Source organism: Prionailurus bengalensis, chromosome B3 (assembly GCF_016509475.1).
Source record: "Prionailurus bengalensis isolate Pbe53 chromosome B3, Fcat_Pben_1.1_paternal_pri, whole genome shotgun sequence".
Classification (NCBI taxonomy): domain Eukaryota; kingdom Metazoa; phylum Chordata; class Mammalia; order Carnivora; family Felidae; genus Prionailurus; species Prionailurus bengalensis.
The window spans coordinates 102,728,095-102,752,036 of NC_057355.1; the positions used below are offsets into that span (position 1 = coordinate 102,728,095).

At 42.6% G+C, this 23,942-nt stretch overlaps 1 protein-coding gene across 6 annotated transcripts in view; it reads left to right on the forward strand.

Moving 5' to 3' along the window:
- SAMD4A (sterile alpha motif domain containing 4A) overlaps window positions 1–23,942 on the forward strand; it is a 214,381-nt gene that overhangs the window by 115,162 nt on the left and 75,277 nt on the right. For all 6 annotated transcript variants that reach the window (XM_043556199.1, XM_043556201.1, XM_043556200.1 and 3 more), the window contains one exon: window positions 9,957–10,475. In XM_043556199.1, coding sequence (XP_043412134.1) covers window positions 9,957–10,475 — 519 coding nt within the window. The remainder of the gene's footprint in view (window positions 1–9,956; window positions 10,476–23,942) is intronic.

Sequence of the window (23,942 nt, forward strand, 5' to 3'; positions counted from 1 at the left end):
CACAAAGAACAGGTGAAAGAAAATAAACTGCCTTTTCTGCTTACCTTTGCATAAATTCCTGGAGTTGGCTAATAGCTCAAGAGAACCAGGAGAGGTGTGCCTCTCACTCCCTCTACAGGGCTATACCTAATGAGGAAAAGCAAGCAGGATTGGAAACGTTTGAGGGTTGCTTACCCAACTCAATCCTTACACAGTTGATTAGGCCCTTCTTTTCAAATACAGTAACAGTTAATTTGTGACCATGGATTTGAATATCCTCCCTCCACAGAATTGTCCATTCTCTCCTCCCCTAGAATAACTTTTACATGTATTTCAGATTTCATACCTAAATGAGTGATACATGAATTTTACAGTCAACTTTTCTGGCACGTCTATTTTGGGGATGTATATGTGCTGTTCCTTGGTGACAGTATTTACACACATCACAGGGCTCTTACATTCGCACTTACACTTTGGATTCCCATCTCTCAGGATGGGAAATTTTGCCTGTAAGTTGCTGAGCAACTTCCACATTATTTTAGAAAGTGTGAGACTTAACAGCCCAGACTCATTTAAAGACACAGAATGGCCCCCTGTTGTCACAGGTGAATCGGCCCTTCCCAGACTTTGTGAGGTTTGTAAACCTACTGTGGGAAGTGGCTGTTGTTCAGTTTGGTCTGTTGGATCAAGCATGAACTATTCCTTTGAGATTTGACCTGTGTATATTTCTCTCAGGACACTCCTTATGGACTCCATCTGGCCATTGCCAAAGATTTTAGCCTGGAGTTCTTCACTAATAAATACGATGGCAGGTAGGCTACCTGGACAACAGTGTGCTTCTTTCAAAGTTCTCATTTGTAGAACTGCTCATGGAATAAGGCCCGAATCTGTGTGTTCTCGGACAAAGCATGTTTTCCTCCTTTGCAAGGTCAGCATGAGGATTGCCAATTCATTATTCTGAAATGCTATTGGAGAGTCATTCTGTGGTGTGTGGGGTTTTGTCAGTGGTGGTCTGGGAGTGCGAGAACGGCACTGAAGTTTAGTGAGTGGGAAAACTTCCTGCTTTGGGAACATTTATGGCCTCTCCTCTGAGAGGTTTTTGGTATAAAAAAAACTAGCTGAATGTGGTTTGTAAGGATTTGTCTTGCATTTGTCAAGAGTAAGGTAACATTTTCTTCATCTCTAATTTATATGACTCTTAGGAGACCCATTCCTGTGAGGTTTTATTAGAACATAATTACTTATGGCCAAAAAATTTGGATGTTACAATAGTTTTAACACAGCCCTATTGGCATTGGTTTTCTTTCTTTCTTCAACAGATGTTTGCAAGAGAGTCATATTAAATACATCTAATTCTGCTGCCTCAGCCTAATGAATCTTTATCATGAAGATTACTTTAATTGGTGTCAGTTACAATCAAGAAAATCACCCATTATGCTTTTGTTTTCCAGCACGTGGGGAAATTTTCCATCCTAACAATACTGAGAGGGGAATGTAGTAAAGATTTTGAAAATTAAGTTAGTCATTTTATTTTCCTCTTTTACACGTTCCTGTTTTTATTTGACACTAAAGCTAAAAGTAATCAGAATTCTGCACAGTCCAACTAGAAAGAGGTGACTGAACTGTTTCAGGGTGACCCGTGACACCTATAATAGTTTGCAGGTCACCAATTCTTCATTTAAAAGAAATTCCTAGGAAATGCCTAAGATTTGAGTAAGAAATCCCAAAGTCTAACAAACCACTCTCAAACAAAATGCCTGGGAACAACTTTATGTAGCCATTTAAAAATGCGATTGATAAATGACAATGCATGGGAAAATGGGCACAACATTACTACCCACATAGAGCTATTGTCTAGTGGAGAAGTACAGAAAATAGGTGTGATACACAACAGGTCACATGGTAAATGCTGTGGAGAAAAATAAAGCAAGGCACGGTGGATAAGGAAGTGTAAGGTGAGGGAGTAATATGGGCAATTTAAAATACTGTGGACAGAGAAGTTCTCACTCAGAAGGCAACATTTAAGCAAAGGCATAACTGAGAGGGGCTGGATGTGGATCTGGGTAGGGGAAAAAGCATTCCAGGCAGAAGAAACAGCAAATGCAAAGGTTGAGGGGTAGCACATATCTGGCATGTGAAAGAAACAACAAGGAATCCAAATGGACTGAAAAGAATGAGGGACCAGTAGTGGGGAATGAGGTTCCATCATAGAGGACCTAATACGTTATTGTATGGCTTTTGCTCAGAGATGAGAAACCATTGGAATGTTTGATCAGAGAAGTGACATGACCTATCTTCCAGTATAAAAAGATGATTCTGTTTGTTATGTTGTTTGTGGGGCAGGAGGTGGATGGAATGCAGAAGCGTGGTGAGAGGTGGTTAGAATCTGGGTATGTTTTAAAGATTCAGCACACAGAGTTGCTAACAGATTAAACATGGGATATAAGAGGAGTAGTCAGTCCATGATGCTCGAAGGTTTCAACCCAAGCTACTGGAAAGATAGACGAGCCATTGCTGAGATAGAACAGAGGACCAAAGGAGCAGATCTAGTGACAGCAAGAGGGGGAACTCAGTTTTGGACAGAGTAACTTTGAGATCATCCCAGTGGATGTGTAGAAGATGCAACTGAATGTGCATCCAAGATGAGACCTGGGCCAGAGATACAAATATGGGAGTCGTCTGTACAGACATGAGGTCAAAACTGAGGCAAGTGGTCAGGGGAGCTGGCCAGTTTTATGTGCCCGCTGGGAATGGGCAGCCTTAGACCTACAAAAGTTAGCCATGGCCAGGAGGAGGTCAGAAACCTGAATGTGAATCCCAGCCCTAACTTGAGCTCTTGGCCAAGATCTCAGGACTAGTTGACTACTGGCCTGGGTCCTTCAGGAGCAAAGGAGACCTCATGGAGCACCTAGTCATGCCAGTGCCCAGGAAAAAGAGTAACCAAGATAGAAAATCCCCCTTGAAGAATGACCAGATCACTTGGGAGTGGTAAGTGGGTATTGTAGGTGTCTGTTCAAGTCACAGGTACCCTTTGAGGATGGTCAGTGAATGACCAACAGCTAATGACCCTCATGGTCCCAGAGAAAGCTCTAATGGTTATAATGGGCTATGCAGTCTACTACATAGATTCCTTTCTTTTCTAGTGAATTCAAGGGGCAGTAGCATTAAAAAAATTTTTTTAATGTTTTTATTTATTTTTGAAGGAGAGAGAGAGACAGAGCATGAGTGGGGGAGGATCAGAGAGAACGGGAGACAGAATTCGAAGCAGGCTCCAGGCTCCCAGCTGTCAGCACAGAGCCCGATGCGGGGCTCGAACTCACAAACTGTGAGATTATGACCTGAGCTGAAGTCGGACGCTTAACCAACTGAGCCACCCAGGAGCCCTGGGGCAGTAGCATTTTTGAGTGATTTTTTGGTTTTTTACCAAATAACATGAAGCTCTAATTAGTTAACTAGTAAGCTATATTCATCAACTATTGCTGTGTAACAAATCACCCCAAAACTTAAGAGCTTCACATCATCTTCCCCTCACAGTTTTCTGAGGGTCAGAAATTTGGGACAACCTTGCTGGGTAGTTCTGGCTTAAGGTCTCTTGCATGGTTGCAGTCAAGATATTGACTAGAACTGGAGAATCCACTTCCAAGGTAGCTCACTCACATGGCTGGCAAGTTGGTGCTGGCTGTTAGCAGGAGGTCGGATTTCCTCCCCACACAAGCTTCCCCCAGGGCTGCCTGAGTGTCTTCATAATTGATGTGGCTACCTTCCTGCAGAGTGAGGGAGCCAAGAGAGGAGGTAGAAGCTACAATGCCTTCTATGACCTAATCTCAGAACACCTTACCACACTCTATTGGTCACACAGACCTGTTTGGATTCAGTGTGGGAGGAGAATACACAAGGGTGAATACTGAGAGGCAAGGATCCATGGGAGCCACCTTGGAAGCTGGCAGTTAACCTCCTTGAAAACGGAGAAAGTTTCTATCTATCCAGTCCTTTATATCTGCTCAAAGCACCACTTGCAGCTATAGGGGCTCAGTAACTGCATGCTGTCCCAGTCCCCCATAACAGCTAGTCTAATCCACATGTTTTATATGGCTCCACCAAATTATGGGGATGTTTGTCCAGTCATTTCTAGCTTAAGTAGGCACCTTAGGAGACGATAGACAAGTGCAGGTGCCAGCACAAGAATCCCACCGTTGCCATGTTGGGATTTGCCATTTTTCCCCCTGACTTTTTAGGTGCCCTGTCAGCTCACATTCCTACCAAATGCATAGTGTCTGTTATTACCACTGGCCATCTGTCCCCAAGTTGTGCAGAGTTGCACTACATTTAGAAAGCTTTAGTACATGACGTGTAATAGAAATCCTTCCAAGGAGAATTTGACCATTTAAGATCCACTAGAATTCCTGCCTTTTATTGCATTTATTTAAACAGTACTTCTTGTGTGTGTGCACTTAATTTCCAGCCATTTCTCGCATGAACAAATTGCCTAAATATACTTGTGAGAAACCCTTTTATAGTAAATGTTATTAAACCGAAAACAAGGGTATAATAAAATAGCAATTTAAGGGTAATTTACTAACAATTGGAACCCTTAAACATTGACATACTATTGTGTAGTAATAATACCAGACTTGGTATTTAAGCACAATCTTTGTCACTCTAAGAATCGTTGGGACAGTTTCCTAATCCTCATGGACTTTTATTATAGCTCTTTCAGGATTTTTTTACTACTCCTATGTCACTGGCTTGTAAATTATAAATCATCAACTTTTACCCACGTAAAACATCCAGCAAATAACATGTTTGCTCCTTATCTAAAGAAAATATTCAGAGAAAGTAGTAGAAGTGAGTTGGCACCATTGAATCTTGCTGTTCTTGGACCTCTGTATTCCAGAGTGTCTACTAAATACAGTGGTATTGGGGTGTATGATAACAGAAACTGCATCACAGAAGTGATTGACTCATTGAAAGTTTCAGGATTTCTAAGTCTTCCCCAGTAAGGAAAATCTGTTGACTACACATCTCAGTAAAAGCTCCTTGCTCTCTGGAAGGTGGTGTGAATGCCACAAAGAAGACCAATGGGCAGGGCAGCTGGACAGGACCTAGCTCTCATGTACCAAGTGCCCACATGTAGGACCAGGCTTCTGTTTGAAGGTGGAGATGCTTATTCTCTGATCAGTGTCCTGGGGATGCTTATCCTGAGAGACTGACTCAGTACTAACTAGAAAGTAGTAGACCTTGCAATGCTGGCTTATTAGCTTGCCATGAGGAGCCATCATCAGAGGGACCAGATGTACTCCAAGTCCATATACTCAGCACAGGAAGGCCTCCACAGGAAGCCAAATCATGATCAGAAACCATTTAACTTGCCCTGAAAAGCTATCATCACAGAATCTTGCAAGAGACGATCCAAGTCTGTATGGTCAGTTCATTCTCACCCAGGAATGAAGATACCGGGAGCAAAATCATAGTCCAAAAGTTGTTTGGCGAGTGGATAATCAGGATGAGGGAGGCTGAGGTGACTGTTGAGTGGCAACAGGTTAGCTTCATGAGTTGATCTCAGAATGGGAATGATTTTGCCTGAAGGGCTGAACTGCTCAAAGCCAATGCTAACACTTAATTTTTCCAGAGGTGTATTCCAGTTTTGAAGAGGTATATTGTATTTTTTTTTTGATCACATAACACATTACCCAAAACTTAGCAGATAAGGAAAAACAAACACGTTATCACACGCAATTCCTATGGATCAGGAATATGAGAGGTTCTGGCTCAGGGTCTCCCAAATGTGGTCCAGAGTGCAGTCATCTGAAGGCTTAAGGGGCCGGGGGTTCTGCTTCCAAGATGGTTCCCTCACATGGCTAGCAAGTTAGTGCTAGCTGTTGGCAGGAAGCCTCAGTTCCTCACTTTCAAGACCCCTCTCCCTACTGGGTTCTTTGAGTATCGTCATAGCATGGTAGCTAACTTCCCCCAGAGTGAGTAACCCAAAAGAAAGCAAGGCAAAAGCCGCCAGTGCCTTTTATAACCTAATCCATGAACTCACACACTGTCTTTCCCACTACACTCAATTTGCTAGAAATGACTCACTAAGTCTAGCCTGCCCTGAAGGAGAAATGAATTCATTAGGCTCCATCTTTTAGACAGGAATGTCAAAGAAGGTGTGGACATACTTTAAAACCCACAGTAAGTATCACCTACGTTGTCTCTGCAACTCCTTTTTTTCCTGCCCTTCCATAGCTGGCAAGTCTTCTGCTGATCCATGTACTCTACTGATACATTCATATTATTGTCTTTGTAAATATAATACACATATACACCTTTTATATGTAATTATATATCATATATGATATAATATTTATAATGTGGATAATATGTTACACATTACACATATTGTCTATATTATAAATATTAATGTATTGAACTTATGGCCAAACTCTTCTAGCATGATAATCATTATGTATCTTTATGCTCATTTGTGTACCCCCATTCTGCCACCTCACTAGCGGGGGACCTGTGGCAAATTGCTTGACCTCTCTGTGCCTCTGTATCCTCATCTGTAAAATTAGACTGTAATAGGACCTACCTCATAAGTTTCTTGTGAGATTTAAATGAGTAATTACACGCACAGCGGTTGGAAGAGTGCCTGGCACATAGAGACCATTCAATACCATCAGCTGTCAGCGTGGTGTCTGTAGTTGCTGCAGAATAGTTTGATCCAGTAGTACACCTCGGAAGACTACCCTCAGAGGGCTATCTTGGGTCCATGTTCCCAGTGGCAGTACACAAAAGTCAGGGTGGTCTTCCTGGCTACATCACAGTCCCACAGCATCCAAGCCCTGAACCGAAAATGCAGAAAGAACCGTTTCAGGCCTGGGAGGGACCAGGGCCAGAGGTCTCTTGTTTTCCTTTCCTCTTTGCTGTGCTTGTTCCTCCTCTGGCTCCCAGGTTACCCCTGACCCAGAGTGCTTACATGGAGATAACATGTTTAGTTTGCACTCTGAGTCCTATTTATGTTTTGTTTTTGTTCCTTTTTTTTTTTTTTAAGGCTGACCTTTTGCAGAAGGGTAGAATACCCAAACAGGGAAGTGACCTCGCAGAAACCTAGGGAGTTCCTCAGCCTCGTGAACTTGTATTAAGAGTTGTTCCTACATTGTATTTCTAAGTCTAAGTTTTCCAGGGTGTATACTAGCTACATATGATCATCTGATTGATGTCGGACAGATTGATCTTCCTCTCAGGACCTTTTGCTTCTTGCCAGTGCCTCTTGAGCTCCTTGGGCTTAATGAATAGATTTTATCTTTATCCGAAGCATACTTGTAATTAAAAACATGCTGGGTGTTTGCTGAAAATGTATTGATGGGAAGTTAGAGCTGGTGCTTCCTCCGTCTCCCAAAGCTACTTTAAAAGGGAAGCCATACCTAACGGAATGCACCAGGGTTGTCTTTTGTCAGGTGACAGGTAGCTAAATATAGAGTTGGAGCTGGGAGGGACGTGCTGAGGTCACTTGTGCCCTCCTGCCATCCGCCTTCCCCATCTGAATGTCTCCAGCTCTGTGGCTAGCCCATTCTGTAGCCTCCAGCCATACATGGCTTCTGAGCACTTCAGCTGTGGGTAGTCCAAGTTGAGATGTGATATCGGTGGTAATATACACCCTGCGTTTCAAAGACTTAATGCAAAGACAGGCATGTAGAATGTTTCCTCAATAATTTATAGTTGATTACAAGCTGAAATAGTATTTTGATACATTGGATTAAAGAAAATACATCATTACAATTAATTTCCCCTCCCTCTTTTCACTTTTCTTTTAATATTAGGAAGTTCTAAATACCGTGTGTAGCTCACATTACGTTCCTATCCGTCAGTGCTTCCTTAGGCATCTATCTCTATTCTTCAGGCCTCCAGCACATAGATTATAAGGCTTTCCTTGGTGACTCCTCTGGGTCTTTTGTCATTGTGGTAATTCATTTCTTCTCCACATCCAATCTTAATCTCTGCCGCTTCGATTTGAAGACTTCTACTTCAAATAGTTGGCTCTTCATCTTCTTATGAAATCCCCACTTGAAAAGAGTTGAGCGTCTCTTCATATTGTTCACCTGTAAGCCCAGTAGCCCCATTTTCTTTCAGCTTTTGACTTTCTACCTGTTCCAACTCTGATATTTTTTAATGATCTTCCCTGGGTAATCCTTAGACTCTGTATATTACTTTTAAAACTCGGTATCCAAAACCAACCAACATGGCTCTAATGTGGGCCTGAGTAGTGCAGAGACAAGTAGAAGAAATTATGTCCACCATCAAGTACTTGATGGTCCTTTTAATGCATTACCACACAAGGAGGGACAGATGCTGTTGGTAACAGTCTTAACTGATGAGGAAGTTGAGGCTCAGGTAGGTGAAGTAACTTAACAAGGTCCCACTGCAAATTAAGTGGCAGATCTGGGATTCATGCCCAGGTTTGCCAGGTTCTGGAGCTTATATTCATTCATTATATATCATGTCTTCCTTGCCTGATACTTTTCTTTGAATACACCCTTGATCTCGAGGGGCTTTATAGTACTTGACTGATGAATTTGTAGCTTCTGGTCAACAATGATTCTTGAGCTTGTTCTGTTATGTTTCTGTCTTACTGGAATTGTGAAGTCCTTCTGCTAAATTCAGGATACTCCCTTTCAACTCTGCAGATTCCTCTTGAAAGCCAGTAGGACTGCCCTGCCCTGGCCTATTGTAGGGTAATTTGTAGGCAAGAGGCAATGTCTTCAGCTGTCAGGAGTGTCTTTTCAGGAAGGGAGCTTTCTTTCTTGTGGCCTGAGATCTTCAGGATAACTATCAGTTTCCAGAACAAGCTACTTCTCAAAGGCCAGTCAAGGCAAAGTACATTGTTTATCCATGTTTACCTAAAGGCAACAAGTGTGTGTTTTGAGTAGAAGGCAACAAGAAGGGATCCTTGAGAGTGTGTTAAAAATGGATCTTCTCACGAATGAACATTGAAGACATGATACCAAGTGAAATAACCAGTCACAAAAGGACAAATACTGTATGATTTCACTTACAAGAGGTAACTAGAGTAGTCAAATAGACAGACAGAAAATACAGCGGTGGTTGCCAGGAGCTGGGGGAGGGGAGAAATATGGAGGGATCATTAAGTGAGTACAGAGTTTCAATTTGAAAAGATGAAAAAGATCTGGAAATGGATGGTGGTGATGGCTGCACAACATTGTGAATGTCCTTAAAGCCACACCACTGCATGCTTGAAAATGGTGAAAATAGTAGATATTATGTTATATATATTTTACCATAATAAAGACAACTAACCAGATTTTCTATACATGAAGAAAAATAGCTTGCTTATCACGTGTGATCGGAGGTGGTACTGGAGCTAAGTCCCATCCTGGGTTTGAGATCACAATTGTTTTCTGAGGTAGCTTCTCATGAGAAAGTGCATCCTTCACTGAGATGAGGGGAGTTCTTTCTTTTTCTGACAGATTTCTCCATCTAGGAAGTTTTACTTCACACAGATGCCTTTGCCAGGGTGTAAACTACTTTTCCACAGATGTCTGGGGTAGGGAAAGCAGCCTTACCTCCAAGGGATCCAATGAACGTTTGACAACACTTGCTTTTCTGTGGAGATTTTCTTATTCCTTATCCCCCTATCTGAAGGTGTGTCTAGACTTTTCTAAGAAAGAGTGCAGGGCTGTAAGTTCTATTTGGTTGTACCAAAGTAGTTGTAGCCTCTTTGGAGACCTGAATGGGAATTAGATTGAGCACCCGAACCTCTAAGAACATTTGTTCTGTGTTTCATTGATGTCAGTGCCCCCTGACATCCCAGAGTCAGTTATCCAATCTGATGAGTGGGCCATTTTGAGAAACATTCAGCCAGGGTACATAGATTGAGACTCTAACCCATAGGAATTCTCTCTACAGTGCGGTGTTTCATGCCATTGTGGGTGTATTTGCTTATTTGCCCCGTATATTTTCCTTTTCAGGAATCATTAACCAATGGCAACAGGAATCCAAGGATAAAGTGATTTCCCTCCTGTTAACTCACCTGCCTTTGCTGAAGCCAGGAAACCTCGATGCAAAAGTTGAGTATATGAAACTGCTGCCCAAAATCCTGGCGCACTCTATTGAACACAACCAGCACATCGAGGAGAGCAGGCAGCTGCTGTCCTATGCTTTGATACATCCGGCCACTTCGTTGGAAGACCGCAGTGCTTTAGCCATGTGGCTGAACCACTTGGAGGACCGCACATCGACCAGCTTCGGCGGCCAGAACCGAAGCCGCTCAGACTCTGTGGATTATGGGCAGACTCACTACTATCACCAAAGACAGAACTCCGATGACAAGCTCAATGGGTGGCAGAACTCTCGGGATTCGGGGATTTGCATCAACGCCTCCAACTGGCAGGACAAAAGCCTGGGGTGTGAGAACGGCCATGTGCCCCTCTACTCCTCTTCATCTGTCCCCACCACAATCAATACGATTGGAACCAGCACAAGTACAAGTAAGTTCCCAGGAAGCCCGTAAAGCAGTGTGCTTTGGTGACTTGCTGTGTGTGGCATGTCCCACTGCGAATGTCTGCTCTGAGCACCCCATGACCCTGGGAGAGACGGGCCGATGGGAATCGGCTGTGGGAAGGGGATCTTTGCATCCCATACCTGTTGCTCTTTTGACTCTGGAAAGATAAAAATGCTGGGCAGGTAGAAATGAGTGATGGTCCAAATTTGGGTTATAAACAGACTGAAAAATAAATACGTTTGAGAGAAGAGTAAGTGGTGAAAGAAGGAAACTTCCCGTTTCCACGAGTAGAAATGCCTTTTACCCGCATGCCTTTCGCCCTGGAGTTTTTGGATTTGCCAGAACACTGAGTTATGAGTGATTCTCTAAACCTGATTCTAACCCATGGTTAACCAGATGCCCTCATGGGGTTTGTGCATTTTCTTTTTTTTTTTTTTTTTTTCTGTTTTCTTTCTTTCTTCCTTTTTTTTTTTTTTTTCCTTTTTTTCATTTCACCCTGGAATGTTCCCTCCCTTGCACTTTCTGGGTTTTAGCCCCAGTTGTTGGGGGCACTTTTCCTCCTGACCAGGGAAGTAGGTTTGCTAACTTGAGAATGCTGCTCTGTGCTGTGGCCTTTTCTCACTCCGCCTCACCTAGGAGAGGCGGGTCAGGAACCGTTCTGCAGAAAGGGAGAGCAGAGGACAGCTTTCTGCTCTTTTGACCACTAAGGCAAAGTACCCTGCTCGCAGCTGGGACTGGGGCTGGGAATCCTCTGTATGGCTCCCCACTTAGGCTGAGCAAAGTGACAGACGTGCCATTTGTGCTTCTGTAAAGTGACAGTATGGGAGGGGGGCCTGTCATTGAACAGAAATCATCCATGCTACTTGCGTGTGTTCGTGAATACAGTGTCTGCAGTGAGATAACTTTCTCAGTGGAAAGCTTTTGTGGTTAGACCTTACGTGCCTGTCAACATGCAGGAACCCCCAATTAAAAGATCTGAGAGTATTAAGAATTAGCGGTGACAGCTTCTTGGCCTCTACCTCCACTTGGATCTTTTTGCTAATGGGCCCTTTTAAATGGCTTTCTCAAATACATAGGAGTGTCGAATTATAACTACGTTAATTGAAACAGGACCTTAGTGGAATAACCGAGGAAATACTTAAGATACTGCATTCATAATGCTACAAAATGAGATTTTTAATTCCTTTTTTCTCTATTTTTACACTGAGATATTGATAACTAGTACATTTGGGGAATTAAGTGATTATTGCATCATTAATTTATTATGTAAGAGGTTCTGAGGACAGTCTGTTTCACAGACTAGTAATCCGGGGAACAGTTTCACTAGCTTGTGTGTGACAAAGAGTGATGGCTGGGACTGTTAAAGCAGACACATGTAGGCTGGATGACAGAGCTTTTTGGCCCAAGTTTCCTGGGTTAGGGACAGAATCTAGTAATTGTTACAAAACTCTTTGATAGGTGGGAGAGATGTGAGCTCCAAGCTGCCTGCCCTCTCAGAACTTGGTCTTTTATATTTTAAGGGGTTGAATTTTATGTCACTTGTCTTCAAGTTATTCTTGGGTCATCATATTTCTGTCTCTACTGATTTACACATTCAGGGCTGTGTCTTGACAAGATGTGTACATTCAAGATGGTTATCAGATTGTAGTCAATGGGTACTTTCCTTTTTTCCTGGGGCCTTCCAGCCTACAGAGCGGTGGTGATGCAGAAATGACTGTCATGGCCTCCCAGATCTCTGGGTCCCTGTGTAGTACTTGCAATTGCAGGGCATTGCAAGGACTTTGACTTTTGCTCTCAGATCTCTGGGTCCCTGTGTAGTACTTGAGCAGAAAAAGAATTGAAGGTTTAACGAGGTAACTAGATTACATATGTCAGGAAGAAGAAAGGGGTTGGAGCCCTGTTTCAGAGCATTGGCAAAGAAATCTTAGATCTGTCTTCCAGCAAGTTTCATGCAAACACTTAGGCCATGTCAACACTTGTATTTCAATATCTCTTTAACAAAACATGAATGTCATTGCTTCAGTCTTCTGCATCGTCAATGGTGGTTAAATTGTGTTTGTCAAAACTGCCAACTTTTGGGTCATGCATTCACTTGTGCCTCTATTAAATATCTCCTGAGCACCTGGGAGGCAGTTTGACAAAACGGAAAGGACAGGAACCTTGGTGTCAATGCCCTGCTAAGTCCAAATCTCAGATCTACAGTTTGCTAACTACAGCTTGGCCAAGTTACTTAACCTCTCTGATCAAGGTCCTCACTTGTACAATGAACATTTGTGATACCCATCTTTGAAGGACTGTGGTGAAGGTACTTTAGATTACACATGTAGATGCCCAGCGCTGGTCAGAGCTGGCAACAGGATCTGCTAAGTGAATCAGTGAGAATGGGAAAGACAGTGAGGAGCAAAGTGCTAACACTGAGCCCAGAGTCTGTGCCTGCATTTGCACCTTCTGGTTGTCATCTGATGAAGCACCTTTCCAGAGCCTAGGGCCATGCAGAGTAGACTAGGTGTCCTTGAGTATGCTGTGGCTTTTGACCATTTCACCGCAGTAGAAAATGGATTGGACTGAAGGCTCCAGGATCTCTTCTATTGCACTAAAGAGCTACATGTCTTCTTTCGTTCAAAATGGAAAAAGATATCTACACAAAGCAACATAATTTATAAATCATAGTAAGAGAACTGAGATCATTTAGTGCTTCGCATTTTCAAATTATCAGCCACATCAAGGACAGCTAATGAAAAGAAACTAACTAGAAGACAACCTCCTTACACAGTTTTTGGGTTTTAATCTTGGTTTATTCCACTAACGTTTGGTTCCCTTGGTCATTATGCTCCAGCAAAGTGCCTTAGCATTTGTGGCCTCCTCCCTGTGTGGATTCTGCATCGTTCAACTGCACTGAAAACACTATCCACTTTCTGGGTACCGAGTACTGTGTTTGAGTCTGTGGAAAATATAAAGAAGCTTAAGGAAAGTGATTCACTTTCAGGGAACCTATAATATAACAAGAGAAAGAAGGTATATCAATCAGTCTCACAATTAAAAATGAAATATCTTCTTTTAGCCAGACTAATCTGCAAAAATTGTGCATAAAAACCCATGCATTACATAAAAACGCAGTTAAAAAAAATAACAGCTGCCATAGGGCGATACAGGATTGTGTCAACTGAATGGGGGGTCTGTACTGTAAGCACTGTGAATGTTTGAAATGGAAAGATTCTTGTGAACGGCAGGGTCAAGAAAGCTTTTGCAAGAAATGGGGCAAGTAAGCTATGATGGAGATGGCAGGAGTGGGGGGACCAAGGGTAGGGACATTCATTGCGAGCAAAAGGGTGGAAGTTATAGTGAGCACGCAGGGTTGGAAGACAGTGAAGAAGAAGGAAAGGTTCACGAAGGAAAAATAGCTCGTGAAAGAAAGCAATAAAAGTAGACAGGGAGGGGATCTGAGAGCTCTAAAGAGGCCAGCCATAACACCATCTGTATGACAGTGATATGAGCAATGCTGTAAGGGGGCCTGGTCTGCTATGTGCACGCCAGATGAATGACAAGGGATGACGACAACATCAGTGAGTTTCAAAGGTATCATGGGGATAGGAACAGGCATGGAGCAGAAGAAATGGATGCTAGAAACGTTCCTAGGTATAATTATTAGAATTAGGATTCAGTATTGACTTTGGACATACATTACAGATTCATTTATTTTTTCATTCATTCACTTAGGAAGTGTTTATTGAGTAGCTACTATATGCTTGATCTACTCGAGGCACTCGGTGCGTCAGCAGACCAAAGATGCTCTCCCTTGTGGAGTTGCGTCTACACTATTATAGTATATGAGGAAATTATATAGTGTGTTAGAGATTGATAAGTGGCATGGAAATAAGAAACAGAGTAGGGTCAGTAGGATCAGGCCTAGATGGTGAGGTGATTATAGTAATAAATAGGGTGGTCAGGGTAGACCTCATCGAGAAGGTGATGTGTGAACAAAGACTTGAAGGAGGTAAGGGGGTTAGCCAAGTGAGAGTCTGGGGGAAGAACAGTCCAGCCAGAGAAAAAGCTTGAGCAAAAATCCCAAGATCTTTTCCCAGCTTGCTGGGGAAAAGCAAGAAGACCAGGGGCTAAAAGAGAGTGACATAGACAGTGGTGGAGCTTGCAGAGGTAACAAGGAAAGACAGATCCTATGGGGCATTGCAGGGCATTGCAAGGACTTTGACTTTTGCTCTCAGTAAACCAGGAAGCCATTGGAGGGTTTTTGGCAGACGAAGGATGTGACCTTACATTTTAAAGGGATCCCTTTGGCTCCTGTATTAAGAATAAGCTATACAAGGGCAAGGACAGAAACACAATGACCAGTTAAGAGGCTATTGCAGTAATCCAGGCAGGAGGGTGCTGACTTTGCCTGGGGTGGCTGAAGAAGAAGGGGGAAAAGTGGTCAGAATCTAGATCTATTTTGGAAGTACAGTAAGTGGCATTTCCTGACAAAATAAATGAAGAGTGTAAGGGAAAGGATTCAAGAATGACTCGAAAGTTTTTGCTTCTGCAACTGGAAGGATGGAGAACATTTCTATTTATTAAGTTTGAAGGTAAGATTTGGAGTTGTGTCATCTGTGATGAATCTGTGTGTCCATTCGACAATCGGAGGTGTCTAGTAGGCATTTGGATGTATGAGTATGTAGTTTGGGAGAGAGGACCAATCCGAAGATAGACATTTGGGAGTTATTAGCACATGAGTAGCATTTAGAGCTATGAAACTGAGTAAGATTACCAAACCAGAGATGTCAGTAGAGAAGAGGACCAAGGACTGAGCCTGGGCGCTTCAACATGAAGGCTGGGGAAGCCGAGGACAAAGCAGAAGAAATGCAGGAGAAACCATTGAAGTAAGGAAAAACTCAGGTGTGTGTATGTCTTACAAGGCGAATGAAGAACATGTTTCAAGGGGAAAAAGTGATCAAGTGAGTAAAATTCTACTGACGTGTCTACTAAGGTGAGGACCAAGAATTAACCCCTGGATTTATCAAGAAGGTATATTAGAGGTAAATTGGGGAGGTACTTCCCAGATGGTAGGCATTTGGGGGCTGAAGAAAGTTATGTTAGTGATTCCAAAGAGATAAAAGGCAGGATAGGGAAAGAAACTAGCTACAAGCTCCAATCTTGGATGTGTGTTGACTTTGAGAAGGTGCTAGAACATTTAGATGGAGAAAAATGATGTTTAGAGGGCATTAAAAACAGATGATGGTGCCATGCAGAGTTTTAGAAGGGATCAAGATGAGGCTAAGAGTGGGAGGCAAAAACTACACCCTAATATAACAACAATCAACCAATTTTCATCCATTTAAGCAGACTCAAGGGTACCTTTTTATTAGTTGCAGATGTTAAATTAAGTGAGATCACACAGGACTTTTGGACCTTCTCTTCCATAATAAAGAGACAAATGGTTTGGGACAGCAGAGAAGTTGATTAAACACTTAGGGTAGCATCAAGGTGTTTCAGAAGAGAGGGAAGAATGTAATTTTCAGTACCTCACTCTCCTCGTAAGGCTACTCAGGGTCTGGTTACTGAAAGCAAGAATGTACAGATTCTTCATCATGAGCCCATGGGACCAGAAAGGACCAAGGTATTGGCTGTCACAGACTGTGCACAAATCTTAGTCAACTTTCTTTTGGCCATTATAAGCAATTCCAAGGGTAAGGTGCATAGAACCTGGCTTAGCATCTCTACGTTTGCTTCCTGTCTGAAGTCTGCTATAGAAAAAGCACACCATTAGAAAAAGACCATTCGGGAAAAGTATCTCCTGGATTTCTTAAGAGCCCACAGAATCCCCTTGTGTGGAGGTCAGTGCCACCTCCATTACCCCGGACTGCCTTTCTAGCCAGTTTCTAGTCCTCACTGGCGGAGTTTGACCTGGAATGAAACTATGTGCTGTAGTTACAAATGAAAGGAAGATCATTGCGATACTTGATTTTTCTTCACATTCTTTACATTTGCTAGCCAGCCTGGTATGAGGCAAGAACTCTGAAACTTTGGGTAACAAAAATTATATTCCACTTAAACTGCCTGCTTCTACAGTCTCATGGTACAGCTTGGAACCTTCGCATTTCTTTTATTAGTCTCAATTGATTTTTCTGATAATGAAAACCATACATTAAAAAAATTTGGTACTGTAGGTCATCAAAAAGTAAATTAACAGTAATAGCACACAACTGCATATTGTTTACTACATGCTGGGTACTGTTCAACACCTTTTACATAAATATCAACTCATTTAATCCTCATAACCTCTCCGATGTGGGTATTATTGTTATCGCCATTTGACAGATGAGGAAAATTGAGGCACAGAGAGGCTAAGTAACTTGCCCAGTGTCACAGACCAACAAAGTGGATGAATTGGGGTTTGAACCCAGGCAGTCAGGCTATGAAGTCTGGCTCTGGACTTGAGGACACATGCCAGTCCCTCTTAATCCTATCCTCGGAGATTGGCTCAGTTACTAGCTAGTAGACCCTTGTTTGACTCTGAAGTTGTCCCTACGTGGGCCAGCCTCCCTTGAATCAGGGTTCTCCACAGCACACAGATGTAAGACTCTGCCCAAATTGCACCCCAGGTGCACTGGCTTTGCACTGACCCATCTATTTCAATATTAGCCCTTGGCGTTCTATGCCACTATTCTTGGTTCACAAGTTTGCCTCCCCTTCCCAATCACAAATTCCTTGGGGACAAGAGTTGTCTCCTTTATCCCTCTTTCCTGGCACCTGGAAAGAACACTGTGTGGCTCAAAAAGTCACCGAAACTTGGGAGATGGCAATTTTCTGGCATCCGTCCAGCTGCCATTCTCCTGTGGCAGAGTGTCTCTGTTAGATAATGGCTGTCTCTTGCTAAGGCCAGATGTGGCCTCCAAATCCTCCTCAATATGCCCCTCAAGGCAGCCACTATAATTCAATAAGAGATGGCATGTGAACTGAAGCCTGTCTGCCCGCCTTGCCATAAATGTTTGCTGAACAGTAGGAACTTAATAAATTCCTGGGCTCACTAGGCAGATGTTCACGAAGTTAATGAATTTCCAAAATAAACGAGAAGACGTCTTTGGGAATTCACTAAGTATTTGGTGATAATATTGGTCATTTAGCCTTCTGTCATAATCCTCATAGTGACATTTGTTGTTGCTCTTGCTTTTTTTGTGTGTGACTTATTTTACCAACTAGGTCTCAATACTAACAGACTCTTAATAACATACTGTGATCTTGATTGTGGCGGCAGTTATATGAATTTATTCATGTGAACAATGCCCTAGGGTTGTGCACAAATTCATACGCCCTCCCCACCCCCCACCCCCCAAAATCAGCGTATGATCAGATCTGCTGAGATCTGAGTAAGGTCTACCATAGTCTCATTAATTGTATCATGTTAATGTCGAGTTTCTGATTTTGATACTGCCCTATAGTTAGATAAAATGTCACCTTCGGGGGAACTGGGAGATGGGTACATGAGACCTCTCTAGTATTTTTGCTGTTTCTTGTAAATCTATCGTTGCTTGAACATTAAAAGTTAGAAAACAAAAACCAGTGAGGCATCCAGTGCCTGGATATTTCTTGGGCTTTCTTTGGTCCTTGTTATTTGGCCTTCTGGGAATGTGGAGGTTCCGTCCATTTATGGGAAAGATGGTTACTAGGTGCCATGGAACCAATACCTGAAACAAAACTACTCCAGCAGGAAAGATGAGGAGCAAGGGTTGTGGATCTCAGGGCAAGTGGCTCCTTTGGAGAGCCCTGACCTGCCAGTTGGAAAAACCCCTCCAAGTTCATCAACTGACCCCTTTAGCCAGGGCCAGCTCCTTCAGAGATACCTGTTTGGTTCAAGAAGTCCTTTGCCCACTGCCCTTCACTTTTCTTTTTTTCTCCTTTTTATTTTTTTTAATGTTTATTTATTTTTGAGAGAGAGAGAGAGAGAGCACAGGCAGGGGAGGGGCAGAGAGAGAGACAGAATCTGAAGCAGGCTCCAGGCTCCGAGCTATCAGCACAGAGCCTGACACAGGGCTTGAACTCACAAACCATGAGATCATGACCTGAACCGAAGTCGGATGCTTAACTTACTCCCCCCACCCCATGAGAGCCTCTGCAGGCTAAAACTCTCGGAGTACTGATTGGCGGGCAGGTGCGAATGATCTCACAGTTCAGGAGTTTTAGCCTGCGGAGGAGGGAGAGAGAGAGAGAGAGAGAGAGAGAGAGAGAGACTGAGAGAGAGACTGAGAGAGAAACTAAGCCACCCAGGCGCCCCAACCCTTCACATTTTCTTACAAGACCAACAGCCACTTCAAATTCATTCCAGTCAGTCTGCAAAAAACTAAGAGAACCCAGATAGTCAAGGGAAAGAGAGACACCATTCAGCTTCAGGTAGCCCTGACAAGAAGAGAGGTCTTGTGAGTGGCCTCTTGGAAACTGAAACGGAAGGGCAAGGCCTGCAGACCCTGATTCTTTTTTGCAGGCGGCAGGTCTCCCCCATCCTAAGCCTCTGGTGTCATTGGGAGTTCCTTTTAGATCTTCATGGAATTATTTTGTCTTTTACCAGCAGACTTTCTGGGTGGAAAATTTCTTTCTCCCCCAAATCCAGCCAACCTGGCTTGTAACTGAAAAATTCCATTATTTCCTTAACCCCTCATTTGCTCTTCAAAGAGGTAACTCTAGTTGCTTTGCTTCCTTTGAGATGCATTTGTAACAGCTGGCATGAGATATTTTTAGCTTCAGCTTCCTTCCCCTTCAGGGGAAACTTTTTTAAGCGTGGCCCTGGCCTTCTTGATACTACAGTGTGAAGGTGGCTCAGCGAGATCTCAGAGGACCTGATATGGCCACTACCTAATCCTCCCTTTCCAAGAGTCCAGAGTTTTTACAGGACTGTGCTCTTCTTCACCACGCTTCGTGTTTGGTTTTGGGGGCGTGGGGAAGAACAGTCGAAAAAACACCATAGTAAGCAGGAAGTCTGCTCATTTATTTTGAGTCAGCAGAGATCCTACTGCTTGGGAAAAGTCAAAGACCTCAGGAGCCATGCGCCTTGGGTCATGAGGCTGTGCCATCCGTCCCCTATCCAGGAGGATTTTTTTAGACCCTAATGACAGTGAGCGTTGTTAATAAACACTAGATGAGTGCCAGAGGAAGGCGGTTGTCTTCTAATTCTCTATCGTAATTGAAAAATAGGATGGATTCTGGCTGGAATAAAGGACTTAGATTGGACTAGCCCAGAAGAGGGAAGGAAGGAGGAAGAAATGAATAACATGGCTTCTTTAGGACTTTTTGAGCCCTGTAGTCTTATGATTTCTATTATTTCACAAGATTCAAAGTCATAGTCTAATAGCGGCTACTCCACACACACACACACACACACACACACACGCGTGCACAATTGGACAAAAAAAAAAACTTTTAATCTTGCAGTTATTTTTTTTTTCTTTTCTCACTTTTAAGATTTCCAGGGACAAACTCAGGTTACCTTAAAGAAAGACATCATGATGTAGCATATCTGTATCTACATATATATATCTACATATCCATACCTATATATATCTGTATGTATATACTTTGACATCTTTAATATCAAGCAAATTAAACCCTTGAATTTCATGGTTTCAAGTGAGGGTAAATCTTAGTGGCAGTGATTACTGTCAATTTGGGGTATATTTTGTAACTCTTAAACACTGCACATATCATTCCTGCCACCCCCATTCTCAGCATTCTATTAGATAAAGTATGGTATCTGAGTATAGGAAATCTCAGAAAGTCAATTAAGAGAAGGATATGGAGATGGAGAAGCAAGGAAGACAGGGAGTTCCAAAATCTGGAAAATGCTGTATAAGATTTTTGTGGATTGGAGAAAGGCTGAAACTCCTAACATACCCTGGAGTAATCATTCTTTGCCAAAAGTCTGGGCCATTTCCATAGATGAATTCCACGGCTAGAATTAGAGAAACCAATGGGAGCACAGGGTTTGCTTTAGAGATTTGTTTCACAGCCAACCTTGCTGAGATGCACCCTTTCAGGAAAGCCCAGCAAATCCATATGGAGCTAAAAGATGCATAGCAGATTATTTTATACTTCAGTCTTCTGCCTCACACAGGAAATGATAAGGCCAAGGGCATGTTAGATATTCAGTATGGGAGAATAAATGATGAGGCAGTTTTCCATCAAGATCAAGAACAGATGCTTTGGTTTTCAATTGCAGCTCACCCATGATTAAATGCATGGTGATGGACAAGTTACTTGACCTCTAAAGCTCCTTTCTTCATCTATGAAATGGGAATAAGTTTCAGTGGGGGACCTCTTAACTGACTTGATCAGGATATGTTGATTGTCATGACTGTTTAAAGCAAGAAATCATAAAAAAGGAATAAGACCGTAAATATTAAAGTGTGAAGATGTACATTCATATGCTGTTTTTGTATAGCATGGTGGACCTTTCTTTGAGGATACGGGTCCTGACTCTGGCTGCTGTATGTCTTCCCTGCATAATTCACACCCTTGATGCACTATTGTCTGTGATTTCTTCAAAATGGAGCAAGAGTTTGTAACCATTTTCAAAAAAAATCAGAGCACAGACTCTTTCTAGTTTTTTTTCTTTTTATCATTTAGCTTATAGTTTTTCTGAATTCAACACGAGGTTTTTTTTAATGTTTATTTATTGATTGATTCTGACAGAGAGGCAGACAGACAGACACAGTAGGGGAGGGGCAGAAAGAGAGAGAGAATCCCAAGCAGGCTCTGCGCTATCAGCACAGAGCCCAACACGGGGCTGGAACTCATGAACCGTGAGATCATGACCTGAGCCAAAATTAAGAGGCAGACGCTTAATTGACTGAGTCACCCAGCAGTCCCTCAACACTAGATTTTTAAGCAAAATAACGACTGTTTATTTCTAAAGCTTGTAACAAAGTTTTTGTGCGATTAACTTTTTTATAATTCATATGTCATCATTCGTTTTTTTAAAATTTTTAAAAGATTTTTTAAAGTTTATTTATTTATTTATTTTGAGAGAAAGAGAGAACAAGGAGGGGCAGAGAGGGAGGGGGGCAGAGGATCCAAAGCGGGCTCCATTCTCAGAGTAGAGAGCCCAATGTGGGGCTCAAACTCACAAACCGTGAGATCATGACCTGAGACCAGACACTTAACTGAGCCACCCAGGAGCCCCTGTCATCATTTGTTATACCTTTTCAAATGTTACACTTACAGTAAGTACAACCAGCATAAATGGGTCTGGGAACAAGTTCAGTGGACAATGTTCAATGGTACACCTGCAAGTCCACTGGTGGGTGCAGAAGTGCACAATTGAATTTCAGTCCTTGAAGAGCTAGTGCACCATGGGCATCAAGGAAGTAGTCTAAAGGGAAAAGAGAGTACTGGTTGGTCCAGCAAGTTAGTTAAAGTGAAGCTGAGTTGAGAGCTTCTTAGAGTTGTTTCGAGGATTTAATGAGAAATGTGTGTCAAGCAGTTGCCAATAGGAGATGCTCAACCATCACTAGCCCTCATTCTTATTATTTCTGCACTGGTTGTTAATGCTGACATAGTAAGAGTGACTTCTTTCACCAGCCCACGCTCTGCAGTAAATGAGGGTGAAATAGGCTCCCTGGGGCAGCCCTATGACAAAGCTACTCCTATATGCTAACCTGAAATCAAGATACTTTGACTCAGCTCCATAAAGAGCCAGACTTCCACAAAATCAGTATTCCCATAAGGGTTGTTCCAAATGATATATCTTATCAAATGACTTAAAATGGACCAGAAAAAACAAAAAACAAAACAAAACAAAACAAAACAAAACAAAACAAAAAAAACAGAGTAGAGCAGTAACAATTTGCCGTTGCTCTTTGGGATTTATTGCTAACAAGAATGATTTTTTTTAATTAGTGATAAGTGTAAGGATATTATTCAAATTTATAAAAATGATCCTTAATGAACAGAATTGGATTGAACAGAGATATAATGAGGCTGTGCACATAGACACAGGCCAGGGAAGTGTGGCCAGTCCCCAGAGTTCAAAATGTTTGGAAGAAAAAGAATGTGCCTTGGTGAAAAGAGCAATGGATTAGAAAAGTCACTCCACTTCTAACTTAGTGTGTGACCTTGCACTCATGGGGACTCCCACTTCTCCATTGAGGCATGAGGTTGGATGACCCCTAAGGAGCCTTCTTAGTGCTCTCAGCCTGTGCTTCTAAGGCGGAAGCTGATGAGTATACAGTGCTGCTACCTTGCAATGAGCAGGAGAAGGAGGGCGCGATGCCAGCAGATGTACTGGACTGATGTAGGAGAAGGGGCACCTGCCGAAGCTCCCGGTGGGGGAGGGGTCCCCTGATATACTCGGCACTAGTTACACGCTTCGTGAGAATCGGATATGATTTTGGTCCCCATGATTGTTGAAAGAATGTGAACACCTACAATTACTGCTAACTGGAATGTGGACCTGGAAAGTCTGGCAGACCAGGCTTGCAGGGAACCACTTCTCACTCTGTCTTTTAAATTTTTTTTTTCAACGTTTATTTATTTTTGGGACAGAGAGAGACAGAGCATGAACCGGGGAGGGGCAGAGAGAGAGGGAGACACAGAATCAGAAACAGGCTCCAGGCTCCGAGCCATCAGCCCAGAGCCCGACGCGGGGCTCGAACTCACGGACCGCGAGATCGTGACCTGGCTGAAGTCGGATGCTTAACCGACTGCGCCACCCAGGCGCCCCTCACTCTATCTTTTAAAGTGAGTACCATGTTAGTGCCATGTGTCACCTATTAAAAATTTATATATATATATATAGAGAGAGAGAGAGAGAGAGAGAGAGAGAGAGAGAGAGAATGAAAAAGATATGAAGATGTTACTGAAGAAAGAGAGAGAAGAAAGATCTCCTAAAAGAAAAGACAGGATGATTTAGCCTAGAGTAGTAATAATGCTAAATAAGGAGTGATTTGATCATTTAGAAGGATATTAAAGTATATTAATGGGAAGGGCACTATCCTGAGTTCCTTGACCTCTGCCATATAGAAAGAAAAGAAAATTGGCAACAGTTACAGGTCAAGATGTTGGTGATGATAAAACACTCCAGAGCATGTCACAATTACAAATGTGGATTCGCTATCCTTTCTGAGTTCAAGAAAATACGTCAGAGGATCAACAGTTTCAGTTGCCTGGAGCCTGCATCACAGGCCATCTGAGAGCCACTCTTGTTCTATGGTTGTGGCATCATCGTGGTGAGATTCTTCTGGAGGAAAAGTGGACTGTGTGAAGGTTCTTTTGTTTTCAAAGATCTGATAAACATTCGATGTGTCACTGGTCTTATTTCTGTGCTATTAAGTCAAACAGAGGGAGCAGGGACATGAGGCTTGGGGCTCTGTCAAAAGCTACTATTCATTTTGGATTAAAACATACATACACACACACACACACACACACAACAACAACAACAACAATTTTTGCTGTACCCAAGTCAAAATATAGA